Source organism: Oncorhynchus keta, unplaced genomic scaffold, assembly GCF_023373465.1.
Source record: "Oncorhynchus keta strain PuntledgeMale-10-30-2019 unplaced genomic scaffold, Oket_V2 Un_scaffold_5175_pilon_pilon, whole genome shotgun sequence".
NCBI lineage: Eukaryota > Metazoa > Chordata > Actinopteri > Salmoniformes > Salmonidae > Oncorhynchus > Oncorhynchus keta.
The window spans coordinates 30,001-50,000 of record NW_026290955.1 but is presented as its reverse complement, the minus strand read 5'-3'; the positions used below and the strand labels follow the sequence as shown (position 1 = coordinate 50,000).

At 41.7% G+C, this 20,000-nt stretch overlaps 1 protein-coding gene and 1 long non-coding RNA gene across 5 annotated transcripts in view; both read left to right on the top strand.

Annotated features, from left to right (window-relative positions):
• The first annotated feature begins 9,609 nt into the window (after positions 1-9,609).
• On the top strand, positions 9,610-11,759 carry LOC118382654 (Krueppel-like factor 13). Its single transcript, XM_052516636.1, has 2 exons — positions 9,610-10,433; positions 11,620-11,759. The coding sequence occupies exons 1-2, from the start codon at positions 9,986-9,988 to the stop codon at positions 11,700-11,702; spliced, it is 531 nt and encodes a 176-aa protein (XP_052372596.1). The 5' UTR covers positions 9,610-9,985; the 3' UTR covers positions 11,703-11,759.
• A 5,862-nt stretch (positions 11,760-17,621) lies between these two features.
• Positions 17,622-20,000, top strand: part of LOC127928984 (uncharacterized) — a 3,901-nt gene continuing 1,522 nt past the window's right edge. For 3 of the 4 annotated variants that reach the window (XR_008133125.1, XR_008133124.1, XR_008133123.1), the window contains exons 1-2: positions 17,622-19,399; positions 19,994-20,000. The exon at positions 19,994-20,000 is cut by the window's right edge and continues 173 nt beyond it. This is a non-coding gene — a long non-coding RNA (uncharacterized LOC127928984). The remainder of the gene's footprint in view (positions 19,400-19,993) is intronic. The other variant, XR_008133126.1, reaches the window with a different exon arrangement.

The following is a 20,000-nucleotide window of genomic DNA, read 5'->3' as shown; positions in this document are numbered from 1 at the left end:
AATTCTCTGACACAAGGTTTTATCAATTCAGGTCAATTCTCTGACACAAGGTTTTATCAATTCAGGTCAATTCTCTGACACAAGGTTTTATCAATTCAGGTCAATTCTCTGACAAAAGGTTTTTTCAATTCAGGTCAATTCTCTGACAAAAGGTTTTTTCAATTCAGGTCAATTCTCCGACACAAGGGGTTATTTTATTTAACCTTTATTTAAACTAGTCATGTCAGTTTAGAATAAAATTCTTATTTACAATAACGGCCTACCCCCGGGCCAAACCCGGACGACGCTGGGCCAATTGTGCGCCGCCCAATGTGACTCCCAATCACGGCCGGATGTGATGCAGCCTGGATTCGAACCAGGGACTGTAGTGACGCCTCTTGCACTGAGATTTTTTTTAAACCTTTATTCAACTAGGCAAGTCAGTTAAGAACAAATTCTTATTTTCAATGACGGCCTAGGAACAGGGCCCTAGGGGGGGGGGTTAACTGCAGTCCTGGGTGGAGGGGGGCCTGATTGTGACATCACTTTTTTCTCTCAAACACAGCTGATTAATCAACTTGCATTCTAAACCGAGTGATTGTGTTTTCGTAATGGCCTGATGACATCACTAAGTGTTGACCAATGGAAACACCCGTAGGGCGTTCACCTGATAATAATGTCGTAATGATAACGACAATCTCTCCCCAATCTGTTGACGCGTTTACAATTAGACACGTAGCAGCGAGACATTTGATCTGTGACGATGGTTCTCTGCTGTATAAATACACACAGGTGACCCTGTTATCCTGTTGCACTATGATCATTTGGTGGCATAGTGAAATCAGAAAGAGAGAAACTGCATTTCTACTTGGTGTGAAACATTTTGTTCCACACCCATTTCTTCACATCCTGTGGTATAGAACTCTCAGCATCAGAGAGCAGAAAACATTTTAACACAAGCACAACCCTGATGAGAACTGAAACCTCTCTCCCCCCCCCCCACCCCTCTCTCTCTCTCTCTCTCTCTCTCTCTCTCTCTCTCTCTCTCTCTCTCTCTCTCTGTCTCTGTCTCCCCTCCCTCCCTCTGTCTCCCCTCCCTCCCTCTCCTCTCTCTCTGTCTCTCTCTCTCTGTCTCCCTCCCTCCCTCTCCCTCCCTCCCTCCCTCCCCCCTCCCTCCCTCCCTCCCTCCCTCCCTCCCTCCCTCCCTCCCTCTCTCTCTCTCTCTCTCTCTCTCTCTCTCTCTCTCTCTCTCTCTCTCTCTCTCTCTCTCTCTCTCTCTCTCTCTATGTCTCTGTCTTCCCCCCTCCCTCTGTCTCCCCTCCCTCCCTCCCTCCCTCTCCTCTCTCTCTGTCTCTCTCTCTCTGTCTCCCTCCCTCCCTCTCCTCTCTCTCTCTCTCTCTCTCTCTCTCTCTCTCTCTCTCTCTCTCTCTCTCTCTCCCCTCCCTCCCTCCCTCCCCTCCCTCTCTCTCTCTCTCTCTCTCTCTCTCTCTCTCTCTCTCTCTCTCTCTCTCTCTCTCTCTCTGTCTCTCTCTCTCTCTCTCTCTCTCTCTCTCTCTCTCTCTCTCTCTCTCTCTCTCTCTCTCTCTCCTCTCTCAATTCAATTCAGTTCAAGGGGCTTTATTGGCATAGGAAACATATGTTAACATTGCCAAAGCAAGTGATGTAGATAATAAATAAAAGTGAAATAAACAATACAAATTAACAGTAAACATTACACTTCCAAATGTCCCAAAAGAATTAAGACGTTTCATAACTGTGGACTCTCTGTTTAGGGCCAAATAACATTCTAGTAATAATGTTTTAGTTTTCTCATGATTTGGTTTGGGTCTAATTGTGCTGCTGTCCTGGGGCTCTGAGGGGTGTGTTTGTGTTTGTGAACAGAGCCCCAGGACCAGCTTGCTTAGGGGACTCTTCTCCAGGTTCATCTCTCTGTAGGTGATGGCTTTGTTATGGAAGGTTTGGGAATCGCTTCCTTTTAGGTGGTTGTAGAATTGAATGTCTCTTTTCTGGATTTTGATAATTAGCGGGTATCGACCTAATTCTGTTCTGCATGCATTATTCTCCCTCTCTCTCTCTCTCTCTCTCTCTCTCTCTCTCTCTCTCTCTCTCTCTCTCTCTTACAAACACACACACACACACACACTAATACATGTAGTCACACACACCTTTTCTGTCATATATGAGGTTAGAGATTGTAAAGAAAAGCAGAACCCCAACTGATAGAACACAACAGGTGTTCCAGTGGGTTTCCGTTATGCAAAGCACAGATCAGTCATTCTGTCAATCTGTTCTGAATCAGCCCAAGAGTCCCAAGTCCCTCTATAGTAAACTACTGTTGACGGTCAACAGGACTCCGGTCTAAAGTAGTGCACTATCAAGGGGATAGGGGGACATTTAGTTGGTCTAATGTAGTGCCCTATAAAGGGAATAGTGTTCCATTTGTCTGGTCTAAAGTAGTGCACTATAAAGGGAATAGTGTTCCATTTGTCTGGTCTAAAGTAGTGCACTATAAAGGGAATAGTGTTCCATTTGTCTGGTCTAAAGTAGTGCCCTATAAAGGTGAATAGTGTTCCATTTGTCTGGTCTAAAGTAGTGCCCTATAAAGGTGATATGGGGACATTTGTCTGGTCTAAAGTAGTGCCCTATAAAGGTGATAGGGGGACATTTGTCTGGTCTAAAGTAGTGCCCTATAAAGGTGATAGGGGGACATTCGGTTGATCCCCCTGGTTTCTGGTTTCCACTGTAAGGAAGCCTGACAAGATCCTATACTTTCATATCTGAGACTGTTCCTTATTGTGTACTTCCTATAAACCAAGTACCAACCACAACCCCAAAGCTAACTGACATCTCTGTCTCCCCTGACCTAACCTGTACCCCTACCCTGACCTAACCTGTATCCCTACCCTACCCTGACCTAACCTGTACCCCTACCCTGACCTAACCTGTACCCCTACCCTGACCTAACCTGTATCCCTACCCTGACCTAACCTGTACCCCTACCCTGACCTAACCTGTACCCCTACCCTACCCTGACCTAACCTGTACCCCTACCCTGACCTAACCTGTATCCCTACCCCTACCCCCCTGACCCTGTAACCTGACCTAACCTGTACCCCTACCCTGACTTGTAACCTGACCCTATGTATCCCTACCCTGACCTAACCTGTACCCCTACCCTACCCCTGTACCCCCTAACCTGACCTAACCTGTATCCCCTACCCTGACCTAACCTGTATCCCTACCCTGACCTAACCTGTACCCCTACCCTGACCTAACCTGTACCCCTACCCTGACCTAACCTGTACCCCTACCCTGACCTAACCTGTACCCCTACCCTGACCTAACCTGTACCCCTACCCTGACCTAACCTGTACCCCTACCCTACCCTGACCTAACCTGTACCCCTACCCTGACCTAACCTGTACCCCTACCCTGACCTAACCTGTACCCCTACCCTGACCTAACCTGTACCCCTACCCTGACCTAACCTGTACCCCTACCCTGACCTAACCTGTACCCCTACCCTGACCCTAACCTGTATCCCTGACCTAACCTGTACCCCTACCCTGACCCCTGTATCCCTACCCTGACCTAACCTGTATCCCTGACCCTGACCTAACCTGTATCCCTACCCTGACCTAACCTGTACCCCCCTACCTAACCTGACCTAACCTGTACCCCCTACCCTGACCTAACCTGTACCCCTACCCTGACCTAACCTGTACCCCTACCCTGACCTAACCTGTACCCCTACCCTACCCTGACCTAACCTGTACCCCTACCCTGACCTAACCTGTACCCCTACCCTACCCTGACCTAACCTGTACCCCTACCCTACCCTGACCTGTAACCTGTACCCTACCCTGACCTAACCTGTACCCCTGACCTGGTACCTAACCTGTACCCCTACCCCTAACCTGTACCTGACCTACCCCCCTACCCTGACCTAACCTGTACCCCTACCCTACATTGACTTACCCTGACCTAACCTGTCCCCTAGTACATTGACTTGGTACCGGCGTCCCCTAGTACATTGACACCCTTGACTTGGTACCGGCGTCCCCTAGTACATTGACTTGGTACCCGTCCCCTAGTACATTGACTTGGTACCGGCGTCCCCTAGCACATTGACTTGGTACCGGCGTCCCCTAGCACATTGACTTGGTACCGGCGTCCCCTAGTACATTGACTTGGTACCGGCGTCCCCCTAGCACATTGACTTGGTACCGGCGTCCCCTAGCACATTGACTTGGTACCGGCGTCCCCTAGCACATTGACTTGGTACCGGCGTCCCCTAGCACATTGACTTGGTACCGGCATCCCCTAGCACATTGACTTGGTACCGGCGTCCCCTAGCACATTGACTTGGTACCAGCGTCCCCCTAGTACATTGACTTGGTACCGGCGTCCCCCTAGCACATTGACTTGGTACCGGCGTCCCCTAGCACATTGACTTGGTACCGGCGTCCCCTAGTACATTGACTTGGTACCAGCGTCCCCCTAGTACATTGACTTGGTACCAGCGTCCCCTAGTACATTGACTTGGTACCGGCGTCCCCTAGTACATTGACTTGGTACCGGCGTCCCCTAGTACATTGACTTGGTACCAGCGTCCCCTAGCACATTGACTTGGTACCGGCGTCCCCTAGTACATTGACTTGGTACCGGCGTCCCCTAGTACATTGACTTGGTACCGGCGTCCCCTAGCACATTGACTTGGTACCGGCGTCCCCTAGTACATTGACTTGGTACCAGCGTCCCCCTAGCACATTGACTGGTACTGTTAGCATTTGACTTGGTACCGACCCCCTAGCACATTTGAACTTGCACTGTTGGCATTTCACAGTAAGACCAACACCTGTTGTATTCATCATTTCACAGTAAGACCTACACCTGTTGTATTCATCATTTCACAGTAAGACCTACACCTGTTGTATTCATCATTTCACAGTAAGACCTACACCTGTTGTATTCATCATTTCACAGTAAGACCTACACCTGTTGTATTCATCATTTCACAGTAAGACCTACACCTGTTGTATTCATCATTTCACAGTAAGACCTACACCTGTTGTATTCATCATTTCACAGTAAGACCTACACCTGTTGTATTCATCATTTCACAGTAAGACCAACACCTGTTGTATTCATCATTTCACAGTAAGACCTACACCTGTTGTATTCATCATTTCACAGTAAGACCTACACCTGTTGTATTCATCATTTCACAGTAAGACCAACACCTGTTGTATTCATCATTTCACAGTAAGACCTACACCTGTTGTATTCGGGCACATGTGACAAATAAAGTTTGATTTGATTTGATTTGAAACTGAGCAGCACTTCCTAACCTCCTGCCCAATGTAATGACCATATTAGAGACACATATTTCCCTCAGATTACACAGATCCACAAATGATTCGAAAAAACAAACCCATCATTTTGATAAACTCCCTTTTATGTTTATTTAACTTTAACAGCAGAGAGACTATAGAGAGAGAGAGGAGACCTGTCATCATTTCAAGAAAGACCTACACCTGTTGTATTCGGGCACTGTGACAAATAAAGAGAGGGAGGAAAAGGAGAGAGAGAGAAAAGACTATAGAGAGCAGGAGAGAGAGGGAGGAGCAGAAAGAGGGAGGAAAAGACTAAGAGAGAGAGAGAGAGAGAGAGAAAGACTATAGAGAGGAGAGGAGAGAGAGGGAGGAGAAAGACTATAGGAAGGAGAGAGAGAGAGAGAGAGAAAGACTATAGAGAGCAGGAGAGAGAGGGAGGAAAAGGGAGAGAGAGAGAGAGAGGGAGAGAGAGAGAGAGAGAGAGAGAGAGAAAGACTATAGAGAGCAGGAGAGAGAGGGAGGAAAAGGGAGAGAGAGAGAGAGAGCAGGAGAGAGAGGGAGGAGAAGGGAGAGAGAGAGAGAGAGAGAGAGAGAGAGAGAGAGAGAGGAGAGAGAGAGGGAGAGAGAGAGAAAGACTAGAGAGAGCAGGAGAGAGAGGGAGGAGAGAGGGAGAGAGAGAGAGAGAAGAGATAGAGAGCAGGAGAGAGAGGGAGGAAAAGGGAGAGAGAGAGAAAGACTAGAGAGAGCAGGAGAGAGAGGGAGGGAGAGGGAGAGAGGGAGAGAGAGGGAGAAAGGGAGGGAGAGAGGGAAAAGAGAGAAGATAGGAATACACCTTAATATCTGGATCTTCCTATCTTAGCAAACTATTTGACATTTAAAAGTAATATATGGATAAGTGAAGATGCAGCACTATCTTCTTACATTACCTTTAAAACAGTTGCAGGGCACGCAAGTAATATATTACTTTATGTACTACACTAAGGCAGTAATATATTACATTATGGACTACACTAAGACAGTAATATATTACATTATGGACTACACTAAGACAGTAATATATTACATTATGGACTACACTAAGACAGTAATATATTACACATTATGGACTACACTAAGACAGTAATATATTACATTATGGACTACACTAAGACAGTAATATATTACACATTATGGACTACACTAAGACAGTAATATATTACACATTATGGACTACACAAAGACAGTAATATATTACACATTATGGACTACACTAAGACAGTAATATATTACATTATGGACTACACTAAGACAGTAATATATTACATTATGGACTACACTAAGACAGTAATATATTACACATTATGGACTACACTAAGACAGTAATATATTACACATTATGGACTACACTAAGACAGTAATATATTACATTATGGACTACACTAAGACAGTAATATATTACATTATGGACTACACTAAGACAGTAATATATTACACATTATGGACTACACTAAGACAGTAATATATTACATTATGGACTACACTAAGACAGTAATATATTACATTATGGACTACACTAAGACAGTAATATATTACATTATGGACTACACTAAGACAGTAATATATTACACATTATGGACTACACTAAGACAGTAATATATTACATTATGGACTACACTAAGACAGTAATATATTACATTATGGACTACACTAAGACAGTAATATATTACATTATGGACTACACTAAGACAGTAATATATTACACATTATGGACTACACTAAGACAGTAATATATTACACATTATGGACTACACTAAGACAGTAATATATTACACATTATGGACTACACTAAGACAGTAATATATTACATTATGGACTACAATAAGACAGTAATATATTACACATTATGGACTACACTAAGACAGTAATATATTACACATTATGGACTACACTAAGACAGTAATATATTACACATTATGGACTACACTAAGACAGTAATATATTACACATTATGGACTACACTAAGACAGTAATATATTACATTATGGACTACACTAAGACAGTAATATATTACATTATGGACTACACAAAGACAATAATATATTACATTATGGACTACACTAAGACATTAATATATTACACATTATGGACTACACTAAGACATTAATATATTACACATTATGGACTACACTAAGACAGTAATATATTACATTATGGACTACACTAAGACAGTAATATATTACACATTATGGACTACACAAAGACAGTAATATATTACACATTATGGACTACACTAAGACAGTAATATATTACATTATGGACTACACTAAGACATTAATATATTACACATTATGGACTACACTAAGACAGTAATATATTACACATTATGGACTACACTAAGACAGTAATATATTACACATTATGGACTACACTAAGACAGTAATATATTACACATTATGGACTACACTAAGACAGTAATATATTACACATTATGGACTACACTAAGACAGTAATATATTACACATTATGGACTACACAAAGACAGTAATATATTACACATTATGGACTACACTAAGACAGTAATATATTACACATTATGGACTACACTAAGACAGTAATATATTACATTATGGACTACACTAAGACAGTAATATATTACATTATGGACTACACAAAGACAATAATATATTACATTATGGACTACACTAAGACATTAATATATTACATTATGGACTACACTAAGACAGTAATATATTACACATTATGGACTACACTAAGACAGTAATATATTACACATTATGGACTACACTAAGACAGTAATATATTACATTATGGACTACACTAAGACAGTAATATATTACACATTATGGACTACACTAAGACATTAATATATTACACATTATGGACTACACTAAGACAGTAATATATTACACATTATGGACTACACTAAGACAGTAATATATTACACATTATGGACTACACTAAGACAGTAATATATTACACATTATGGACTACACTAAGACAGTAATATATTACACATTATGGACTACACTAAGACAGTAATATATTACATTATGGACTACACTAAGACAGTAATATATTACATTATGGACTACACAAAGACAGTAATATATTACATTATGGACTACACAAAGACAATAATATATTACATTATGGACTACACTAAGACATTAATATATTACACATTACGGACTACACTAAGACAGTAATATATTACACATTATGGACTACACTAAGACAGTAATATATTACATTATGGACTACACAAAGACAATAATATATTACATTATGGACTACACTAAGACATTAATATATTACACATTACGGACTACACTAAGACAGTAATATATTACATTATGGACTACACTAAGACATTAATATATTACACATTATGGATTACACTAAGACAGTAATATATTACACATTATGGACTACACTAAGACAGTAATATATTACACATTATGGACTACACTAAGACAGTAATATATTACACATTATGGACTACACTAAGACATTAATATATTACATTATGGACTACACAAAGACAGTAATATATTACATTATGGACTACACTAAGACAGTAATATATTACATTATGGACTACACTAAGACAGTAATATATTACATTATGGACTACACTAAGACATTAATATATTACACATTATGGACTACACTAAGACAGTAATATATTACATTATGGACTACACTAAGACAGTAATATATTACATTATGGACTACACTAAGACAGTAATATATTACACATTATGGACTACACTAAGACAGTAATATATTACATTATGGACTACACTAAGACAGTAATATATTACATTATGGACTACACTAAGACAGTAATATATTACATTATGGACTACACTAAGACAGTAATATATTACATTATGGACTACACTAAGACAGTAATATATTACATTATGGACTACACTAAGACATTAATATATTACACATTGCGGACTACAATAGTGCCTTCATAACATATTTATTGCATAGCCTACTTTACATACAGTATAGTATATCTTATTCTTCTTGTGCTGAGACGTTTTTTTTCTCTAGAAGATAAGAGAGAGAGAGAGAGGAGGGCTCTTTATCGCAGATACAACAGTCCACAGCACTGTGTCTCTGTACAGTACATCATGTCCCGATCTAACTTTGTTTTTAACGAGGTCACGATTCTGGCGCTCTGGAACGCATCGGTATCCAATGGATAAGCAGCTGCAAGACGACACACCCCTTTATGCATGAAGTTGGGCACGCCCCCAGCATGGAAACAGCTTCTCGTCGACTCGGCACATTGACCTGTCACAATGCAGGAGACAACTAGGGAAATATCACTGGGATGGAGTATGTTCATTTGGCTACAGAAAGAAAGAAAAGTTATCATCATTTCATAACCGTTTAATTTCAAAAGACCGGAAAGGGATTCATACTCGACGTGTTTACGTTTAGATTTTATTTTGGGATCTAGGATGGCAAGTCCATGGAGAAGCCGGTAACATGTAGTATGTGAGTTGTTTCCTATCGATAGCATACTGAGACCAAAGCTACCTCCATAATAATCACATAAAGGGATCAAACCCGACTGAAATCCTTTATACCAGGAGCATAGTTGCTATATTTGAATGTCACCAATTACGCATCGGTGTTCGGTTTGAAGGGATATGGATCATTTCGCCGCTGAGTGCCTTGTGTCTATGTCCAGTCGGGCTGTCGTTCACCCTAAAGAGAACAGAGAGTTGAAAACAGAACCAGTCTGCTGTCCAAGGAACGACGGAGAAGACATGGGCAAAGACAACTCCTCTCTTTTCGTGGTGGCGAGGATTCTAGCGGATTTTAACCAGCAGGCACCCACGACCACTGGCGATATTGCCGAGCAGGCAAAAATAGCAGAAGGGTGCGTGTCGCCAGCTCCAGTCACAGAGGATGGGAATACTGCCACACCTATCCTCGTCAGCCCCGCCGCCGACCTCACACAAAGAGGCAGTAAACGTGTCAGAGGTCGATCCGAACCGGAATCGCCTCAGAAAAAGCACAAATGTCATTATTCAGGTTGTGAAAAAGTTTACGGGAAGTCGTCCCACCTCAAAGCGCACCTAAGGACACACACAGGTCAGTTCCATTCAAAACTATTTACATTCAAATACATTATTTATAGTGATAACTATAGAAACTCCCCATTATTTATTTTGTTCAGTTTCACTAGTAGCCTAGTATTGTGAAGGACTGGGTGTGAATAGGGACGAATAGTGACCCTAAATTGGATGTGAGCCAACGCATTGATGCAATGCACAACGTGTCACACATACGGTCGCTCACGGTTAACTATTCTATGGACCCGTTTGCACATATAAAACGCTTTAAAAAAAACCACATGATCTAACTATTCTGTTAATATACACTTAACCCTGTAAACAATCCTCTCTGAAACAATGCTAAGAGCTGCAGTGAATGAGAGAGCTGCGTTACAATGCAGCCTTGTCGGTATTTAGTGGCCGGTGAATAAGTTGAGCGCGTGGAGAAAACACTCAACTCAATGACCTGCTGTATGGTTGATGTAGAACAGCAGGTGCAGCGTAATGGGATTCATACAACTCAACTATACCACTATGGGCTTTGTTTCAGTTGATAGAAAAACACGAGAAACACCGCGAACATGACAACAACAACAAACACTATTGGACTTTTATCAGAAAACGTTTCTGAGAAAGTCAAATCAATTTATTAACTGTAAACTATAAATCCAATAGGAAAGGATGGATGGAGGGAGAGAGAGAAAGAGAGAGAGATAGACAGAGAGGGTAAAGAGAGAAATAGTGGGAGAGAGAGAGAGAGATGGTAAGTGTGACTCTGAGCTCTTTGTTTTGCTGTGGGAGGATGTACCACACCCCCTTCACTGGCTCCTCACTAGTTACCACAGCCACAAAGTCATAATTGTGGAAAAACCGCGCCTATTTCTGCAATTTATCTCCTTAAAATCGGATTTTAACCCTGACCTTAAATTAAGACAAAAAATCTATTTTTGTTTTCATGAATTTGTAAAAATATAGGCAATTTTTCACTTCGTGCTTGTGGTAACTAGTGACAACCCCTTCCCTGCCAAAACCAGAGTTCTCAGTCTCAGTCTCTCTCTCAGCCTCTCTCTCTCTCTCTCTCTCTCTCTCTCTCTCTCTCTCTCTCTCTGTCTCTCTCTCTTTCTCTCTGTTTCTGTTTCTCTCTCTCTCTGTCTCTCTCTCTCTGTTTCTGTTTCTCTCTCTCTCGCTCTCTCTCTCTTTCTTTCTGTTTCTCTCTCTCTCAGTCTCTCTCTCGGCTCCAGGCCCAGCCCCAGACACACACTCTGCCTGCCTTACAGCCGATCTGTCCAGCAACAGACTCAGCTAGCAGAGCTCAGACACAGATGAGTGTTTCCCCATAAGATGCTTCATATCATATCATTAGGTGGGACATATAAACTCCACAAGCGTAATCCATGTTATTACCACGTGATAAAGCAGTGTGTCAGAGCTCAGACACACGAAGTGTTTCCCAGAGGATAAGATGCTTCACGCCGTTAGATGGAGAACATAATGTCCTCCATCTGCCATCCTATAGCTTTCTGAGACCCAGCAGTTCATTGTTGTCCCCTCTAATGGACATGTTGTTTTTCTCCGTGTCCCAGAGGCCAGACATGCCACTGTGTTGGGACTTGTTGTACCTTTGAGAGGTACATTCTGGGCTTTTCAATGATATCACGTGTGTGAGGCTTCGGCATCTTTTCTTCTCTGTTCTTCAAAAAGGCTACCATCACAAGTACCATCACAAGTACCATCACAAGTATCATCACAAGTATCATCACAAGTACCATCACAAGTATCATCACAATTACCATCACAATTACTATCACAATTACCATCTCAATTACCATCACAATTACCATCTCAATTACCATCACAAGTACCATCACAAGTATCATCACAATTACCATCACAATTACCATCTCAATTACCATCACAATTACCATCACAAGTACCATCACAAGTATCATCACAATTACCATCACAATTACCATCTCAATTAGCATCATGATTATCAGCACAATTACCATCACAATTTCCATCACAATTTGCACATTTTATGGTAAGTGTGTGTAATTGTGTAAATATAATTTTTGTGAGTTTGGTATTCAAATGCTTTCTAAGAGGTAAATATACCTCAGGAACAGTTTGTTGAGTTTTCAGAGCAATGTAATCATGTTGTCCCATTGAAATCAGACCTGTCCTCTGTATCTGTTTTCTACCTACTGACCCAGGTTACAGTAATGTTAAATGTTTCATATTTACTGTCAGCCGAGACCTAATGGCCACTACAGGACACATACAAACAAATGACAAAATAACTACCCCCCCTCCCCACCTGTATATAGCCTCCACGTTGACTCTGTACTGGTACCACCTGTATATAGCCTCCACATTGACTCTGTACTGGTACCCCCTGTATATAGCCTCCACATTGACTCTGTACCGTAACACCCTGTATATAGCCTCCACATTGACTCTGTACCGTAATACCCTGTATATAGCCTCCACATTGACTCTGTACCAGTACCCCCTGTATATAGCCTCCACATTGACTCTGTACCGTAATACCCTGTATATAGTCTCCACATTGACTCTGTACCGTAATACCCTGTATATAGCCTCCACATTGACTGTGTACCGGTACACCCTGTATATAGCCTCCACATTGACTCTGTACTGGTACCCCCTGTATATAGCCTCCACATTGACTCTGTACCGTAATACCCTGTATATAGCCTCCACATTGACTCTGTACCGTAACACCCTGTATATAGCCTCCACATTGACTCTGTACCGTAATACCCTGTATATAGCCTCCACATTGACTCTGTACCGTAACACCCTGTATATAGCCTCCACATTGACTCTGTACCGTAATACCCTGTATATAGCCTCCACATTGACTCTGTACTGGTACCCCCTGTATATAGCCTCCACATTGACTCTGTACCGGTACCCCCTGTATATAGCCTTCACATTGACTCTGTACCGTAACACCCTGTATATAGCCTCCACATTGACTCTGTACCGGTACCCCCTGTATATAGCCTCCACATTGACTCTGTACTGGTACCCCCTGTATATAGCCTCCACATTGACTCTGTACTGGTACCCCCTGTATATAGCCTCCACATTGACTCTGTACCGGTACCACCTGTATATAGCCTCCACATTGACTCTGTACCGTAATACCCTGTATATAGCCTCCACATTGACTCTGTACCAGTACCCCCTGTATATAGCCTCCACATTGACTCTGTACCGGTACCCCCTGTATATAGCCTCCACATTGACTCTGTACCGTAATACCCTGTATATAGCCTCCACATTGACTCTGTACCGTAATACCCAGTATATAGTCTCCACATTGACTCTGTACCGTAATACCCTGTATATAGCCTCCACATTGACTGTGTGCCGGTACACCCTGTATATAGCCTCCACATTGACTCTGTACCGTAACACCCTGTATATAGTCTCCACATTGACTCTGTACCGTAATACCCTGTATATAGCCTCCACATTGACTCTGTACTGGTACCCCCTGTATATAGCCTTCACATTGACTCTGTACCGTAACACCCTGTATATAACCTCCACATTGACTCTGTACCGTAATACCCTGTATATAGCCTCCACATTGACTGTGTACCGGTACACCCTGTATATAGCCTCCACATTGACTCTGTACCGTAATACCCTGTATATAGTCTCCACATTGACTCTGTACCGTAATACCCTGTATATAACCTCCACATTGACTCTGTACCGTAATACCCTGTATATAGCCTCCACATTGACGGTGTACCGGTACACCCTGTATATAGCCTCCACATTGACTCTGTACCGTAATACCCTGTATATAGCCTCCACATTGACTCTGTACCGTAACACCCTGTATATAGCCTCCACATTGACTCTGTACTGTAATACCCTGTATATAGCCTCCACATTGACTCTGTACCGTAACACCCTGTATATAGCCTCCACATTGACTCTGTACCGTAACACCCTGTATATAGCCTCCACATTGACTCTGTACCGTAATACCCTGTATACAGCCTCCACATTGACTCTGTACCGTAACACCCTGTATATAGTCTCCACATTGACTCTGTATATAGCCCCGCTATTATTTTTACTGCTGCTCTTTAATTTTTGTTACTTTTATCTATTTTTTACTAAACACTTAATTTTATGAGGCGGTATTAAGGGAGAGTATCAGAGAGCTGTAGATAGGGATAGGGTTAGAGGGGAGTATCAGAGATGTGTAGATGGGGTTAGGGTTAGAGGGGAGTATCAGAGATGTGTAGATGGATAGGGTTAGGGTTAGAGGGGAGTATCAGAGATGTGTAGATGGGGTTAGGTTTAGGGTTAGAGGGGAGTATCAGAGATGTGTAGATGGATAGGGTTCGAGGGGAGTATCAGAGATGTGTAGATGGTTAGGGTTAGAGGGGAGTATCAGAGATGTGTAGATGGGGTTAGGTTTAGGGTTAGAGGGGAGTATCAGAGATGTGTAGATGGATAGGGTTAGGGTTAGAGGGGAGTATCAGAGATGTGTAGATGGATAGGGTATGAGGGGAGTATCAGAGATGTGTAGATGGATAGGGTTAGGGTTAGAGGGGAGTATCAGAGATGTGTAGATGGGGTTAGGGTTAGAGGGGGGTATCAGAGATGTGTAGATGGACATCTAGACATCTCTGTTACTCCCCTCTAACCCTAACCCCATCTAGACATCTCTGATACTCCCCTCTAACCCTAACCCTATCCTAGTGCCTGGTTAAATAAAGGTAAAATAAAATAACATTTGAAAAACGATCAGATCAGAACACCTGAACAATACTGTAAGGTAAGGATCTCCTGACCTTGCTCCACAATATCAAGTGAGTGTAGACCTGCAGTCAAAATCCTGAACATAGCACTTTAATGAACAACATTCATATTCTGTGAGTTTGGGGTGTGAACTCCTGAAATATAATCGTCCTTCCACTCCCTTTGTTATTCTAGTGAGACGACGCTGCACCACACCACAGGAACAATCAGCCATTTTGTCTAGACTGCTGTGCTGAGCTAGTGTTCTACGTGTGGAGACGAGAGACTGGTCCTTAAGCTGCTGATAGACAGCAGGGAGGGGGGGGCATTCATTTTCAATGAAGACTAGACGTGGTTTTGGGGGGGGGCATAGCGGTCGGGGCGGTGCTCGTGCCGATGACTGCCACTCAAGTGAGGCTGAGAAAATATAAATCTGTCCTATTTATGAAGCAGTGGTGTCATCGTTGACCAATCACAGGAGACGACGCAGTTGGGGCGATACGTCAGCGCCGTACGGCCTTTGACCTATTCAGCTAGCTGGCTAACACACTATATACAGGGTCAGTTAATACCATACTATATACAGGGTCAGTTAATACCATACTATATACAGGGTCAGTTAATACCATACTATATACAGGGTCAGTTAATACCATACTATATACAGGGTCACTATATACAGGGTCAGTTAATACCATACTATATATACAGGGTCAGTTAATACCATACTATATACAGGGTCAGTTAATACCATACTATATATACAGGGTCAGTTAATACCATACTATATACAGGGTCAGTTAATACCATACTATATATACAGGGTCAGTTAATACCATACTATATATACAGGGTCAGTTAATACCATACTATATACAGGGTCAGTTAATACCATACTATATACAGGGTTAGTTAGTACCATACTATATACAGGGTCAGTTAATACCATACTATATACAGGGTCAGTTAATACCATACTATATATACAGGGTCAGTTAATACCATACTATATACAGGGTCAGTTAATACCATACTATATATACAGGGTCAGTTAATACCATACTATATATACAGGGTCAGTTAATACCATACTATATACAGGGTCAGTTAATACCATACTATATACAGGGTCAGTTAATACCATACTATATACAGAGTCAGTTAATACCATACTATATACAGGGTCAGTTAATACCATACTATAAACAGGGTCAGTCAATACCATACTATATACAGGTCAGTTAATACCATACTATATACAGGGTCAGTTAATACCATACTATATACAGGGTCAGTTAATACCATACTATATACAGGGTCAGTTAGTACCATACTATATACAGGGTCAGTTAGTACCATACTATATACAGGGTCAGTTAATACCATACTATATACAGGGTCAGTTAATACCATACTATATACAGGGTCAGTTAATACCATACTATATACAGGGTCAGTTAATACCATACTATATACAGGGTCAGTTAGTACCATACTATATACAGGGTCAGTTAATACCATACTATATACAGGGTCAGTTAGTACCATACTATATACAGGGTCAGTTAATACCATACTATATACAGGGTCAGTTAATACCATACTATACACAGGGTCAGTTAGTACCATACTATATACAGGGTCAGTTAATACTATACTATATACAGGTTCAGTTAATACCATACTATATACAGGGTCAGTTAATACCATACTATATACAGGGTCAGTTAATACCATACTATATACAGGGTCAGTTAATACCATACTATATACAGGGTCAGTTAATACCATACTATATACAGGGTCAGTTAATACCATACTATATACAGGGTCAGTTAATACCATACTATATACAGGGTCAGTTAATACCATACTATATACAGGGTCAGTTAATACCATACTATATACAGGGTCAGTTAGTACCATACTATATACAGGGTCAGTTAATACCATACTATATACAGGGTCAGTTAATACCATACTATATACAGGGTCAGTTAATACCATAATATATATAGGGTCAGTTAGTACTATATACAGGGTCAGTTAGTACCATACTATATACAGGGTCAGTTAATACCATACTATATACAGGGTCAGTTAATACTATATACAGGGTCAGTTAATACTATATACAGGGTCAGTTAATACCATACTATATACAGGGTCAGTTAATACCATACTATATACAGGGTCAGTTAGTACCATACTATATACAGGGTCAGTTAGTACCATATTATATACAGGGTCAGTTAATACCATACTATATACAGGGTCAGTTAGTACCATACTATATACAGGGTCAGTTAATACCATACTATATACAGGGTCAGTTAATACCATACTATATACAGGGTCAGTTAATACCATACTATATACAGGGTCAGTTAATACCATACTATATACAGGGTCAGTTAGGGGTCAGTTAATACCATACTATATACAGGGTCAGTTAATACCATACTATATACAGGGTCAGTTAATACCATACTATATACAGGGTCAGTTAATACCATACTATATACAGGGTCAGTTAATACCATACTATATACAGGGTCAGTTAATACCATACTATATACAGGGTCAGTTAATACCATACTATATACAGGGTCAGTTAATACCATACTATATACAGGGTCAGTTAATACCATACTATATACAGGGTCAGTTAATACCATACTATATACAGGGTCAGTTAATACCATACTATATACAGGGTCAGTTAATACCATACTATATACAGGGTCAGTTAATACCATACTATATACAGGGTCAGTTAATACCATACTATATACAGGGTCAGTTAATACCACACTATATACAGGGTCAGTTAATACCATACTATATACAGGGTCAGTTAGTACCATACTATATACAGGGTCAGTTAATACCATACTATATACAGGGTCAGTTAATACCATACTATATACAGGGTCAGTTAGTACCATACTATATACAGGGTCAGTTAATACCATACTATATACAGGGTCAGTACCATGTGTGTGTGTGTGTGTGTGTGTGCGTGTGTGCGCGTGTGTGCGTGTGTGTGTGTGTGTGTGTGTGTGTGTGTGTGTGTGTGTGTGTGTGTGTGTGTGTGTGTGTGTGTGTGTGTGTGTGTGTGTGTGTGTGTGTGTGAGTGGGTGTGTGTGAGTATGTGTGTGTGTATATGTGTGTGTGTGTGTGTGTGTGTGTGTGTGTGTGTGTGTGTGTGTGTGTGTGTGTGTGTGTGTGTGTGTGTGTGTGTGTGTGTGTGTGTGTGTGTGTGTGTGTGTGTGTGTGTGTGCGCGCGCATAATATGTGTGAGTCAGCAGATTCTATAAATCATTGTTTTCTAATCTATTTTTCGGATGCATCATTTCTGTTCCACGTACAGGTAAATATGTTTTTTTAATGTACAGCTGCGGCGCTTATAGGGAGTCACCGTTCGCACGTCGTGTTTGTTTACCTCGTTGCTATGGTCACCAGTGGCCATGGAGACACCGGCTGCCTGACTGGATGGGACGGAGACGTTGCACTCAGTGGGGAACTCTGCCGTATCCCGGTGGGGGTGTCTGCACACAGGGCTTTATAGTTACCGTTAATGGTTAGACTTTTGCCTCTTCGTTCTTTATTGACTGTGCTCGTTGTCTCTGAGGAGTTCTTCAGACTATAGAGTTTAAATTATATGTTGGCAACAGGGTTAGAGCTCGTTTCGCTTCAAGTAAAACAAGAGAAGTTGAGTGATTTGTGGCAACGTATTGTAGCCTGTCTGCGTGTGTGTGTGTGCTCGCGCGTGTCTGTGTGTGTGTGTGTGCGTGCTTGTGTGTGTGTGCGCGCGTGTGTGTGCGTGTGCCACGGGTTACGCCAGGATACGTGTTGGTCTGAGGTTAGTGGATGTTGTGTTGTGTTAGGTTTCTGTGACAGCGGCCCAGATGGGAACAGCAGATCGCGGAACAGAGCACTGTCTGGTGTGTGTGTGTGTGTGTGTGTGTGTGTGTGTGTGTGTGTGTGTGTGTGTGTGTGTGGTATTTCCTGCTGTTGTTGAAACACACGCCATCCTTTTGTGTCCCAAATGGCTCACTTTTTCCATTATAGTGCACTACTTTTGACCAGTACCCTGTGGTGAGAAGCCAAAAAGTAGTGCACTATATAACGAATAGGGTGCAATTTGGGACGTATTCTCTTCTTTGAAAAGAGCTTCTATTCTTCCTCATTACATCACTCTCTCCGGTAGTCTATACAACTACCACGTCCACTTTACCTCAGGTTGTCTATACAACTACCTCCTCCATGTTACCACAGGTAGTCTATACAACTACCTCCTCCATGTTACCTCAGGTAGTCTATACAACTACCTCCTCCACTTTACCTCAGGTTGTCTATACAACTACCTCCTCCACTTTACCTCAGGTAGTCTTAGTAAATACAACTACCTCCTCCACTTTACCTTAGGTAGTCTATACAACTACCTCCTCCACTTTACCTCAGGTAGTCTATACAACTACCTCCTCCACTTTACCTTAGGTAGTATATACAACTACCTCCTCCACTTTACCTCAGGTAGTCTTAGTAAATACAACTACCTCCTCCACTTTACCTCAGGTAGTCTTAGTAAATACAACTACCTCCTCCACTTTACCTTAGGTAGTCTATACAACTACCTCCTCCACTTTACCTCAGGTAGTCTATACAACTACCTCCTCCACTTTACCTCAGGTAGTCTATACAACTACCTCCTCCACTTTACCTCAGGTAGTCTATACAACTACCACGTCCACTTTACCTCAGGTAGTAAATACAACTACCTCCTCCACTTTACCTTAGGTAGTCT

Coding starts and splice junctions, on each gene's coding strand:
- LOC118382654 (XM_052516636.1), top strand. CDS start 9,986: ATGGATCATTTCGCCGCTGAGTGCCTTGTGTCTATGTCCAGTCGGGCT. Junction 10,434..11,619: donor GCACCTAAGGACACACACAG/GTCAGTTCCATT, acceptor TCTCTCTCTCAG/TCTCTCTCTCGGCTCCAGGC.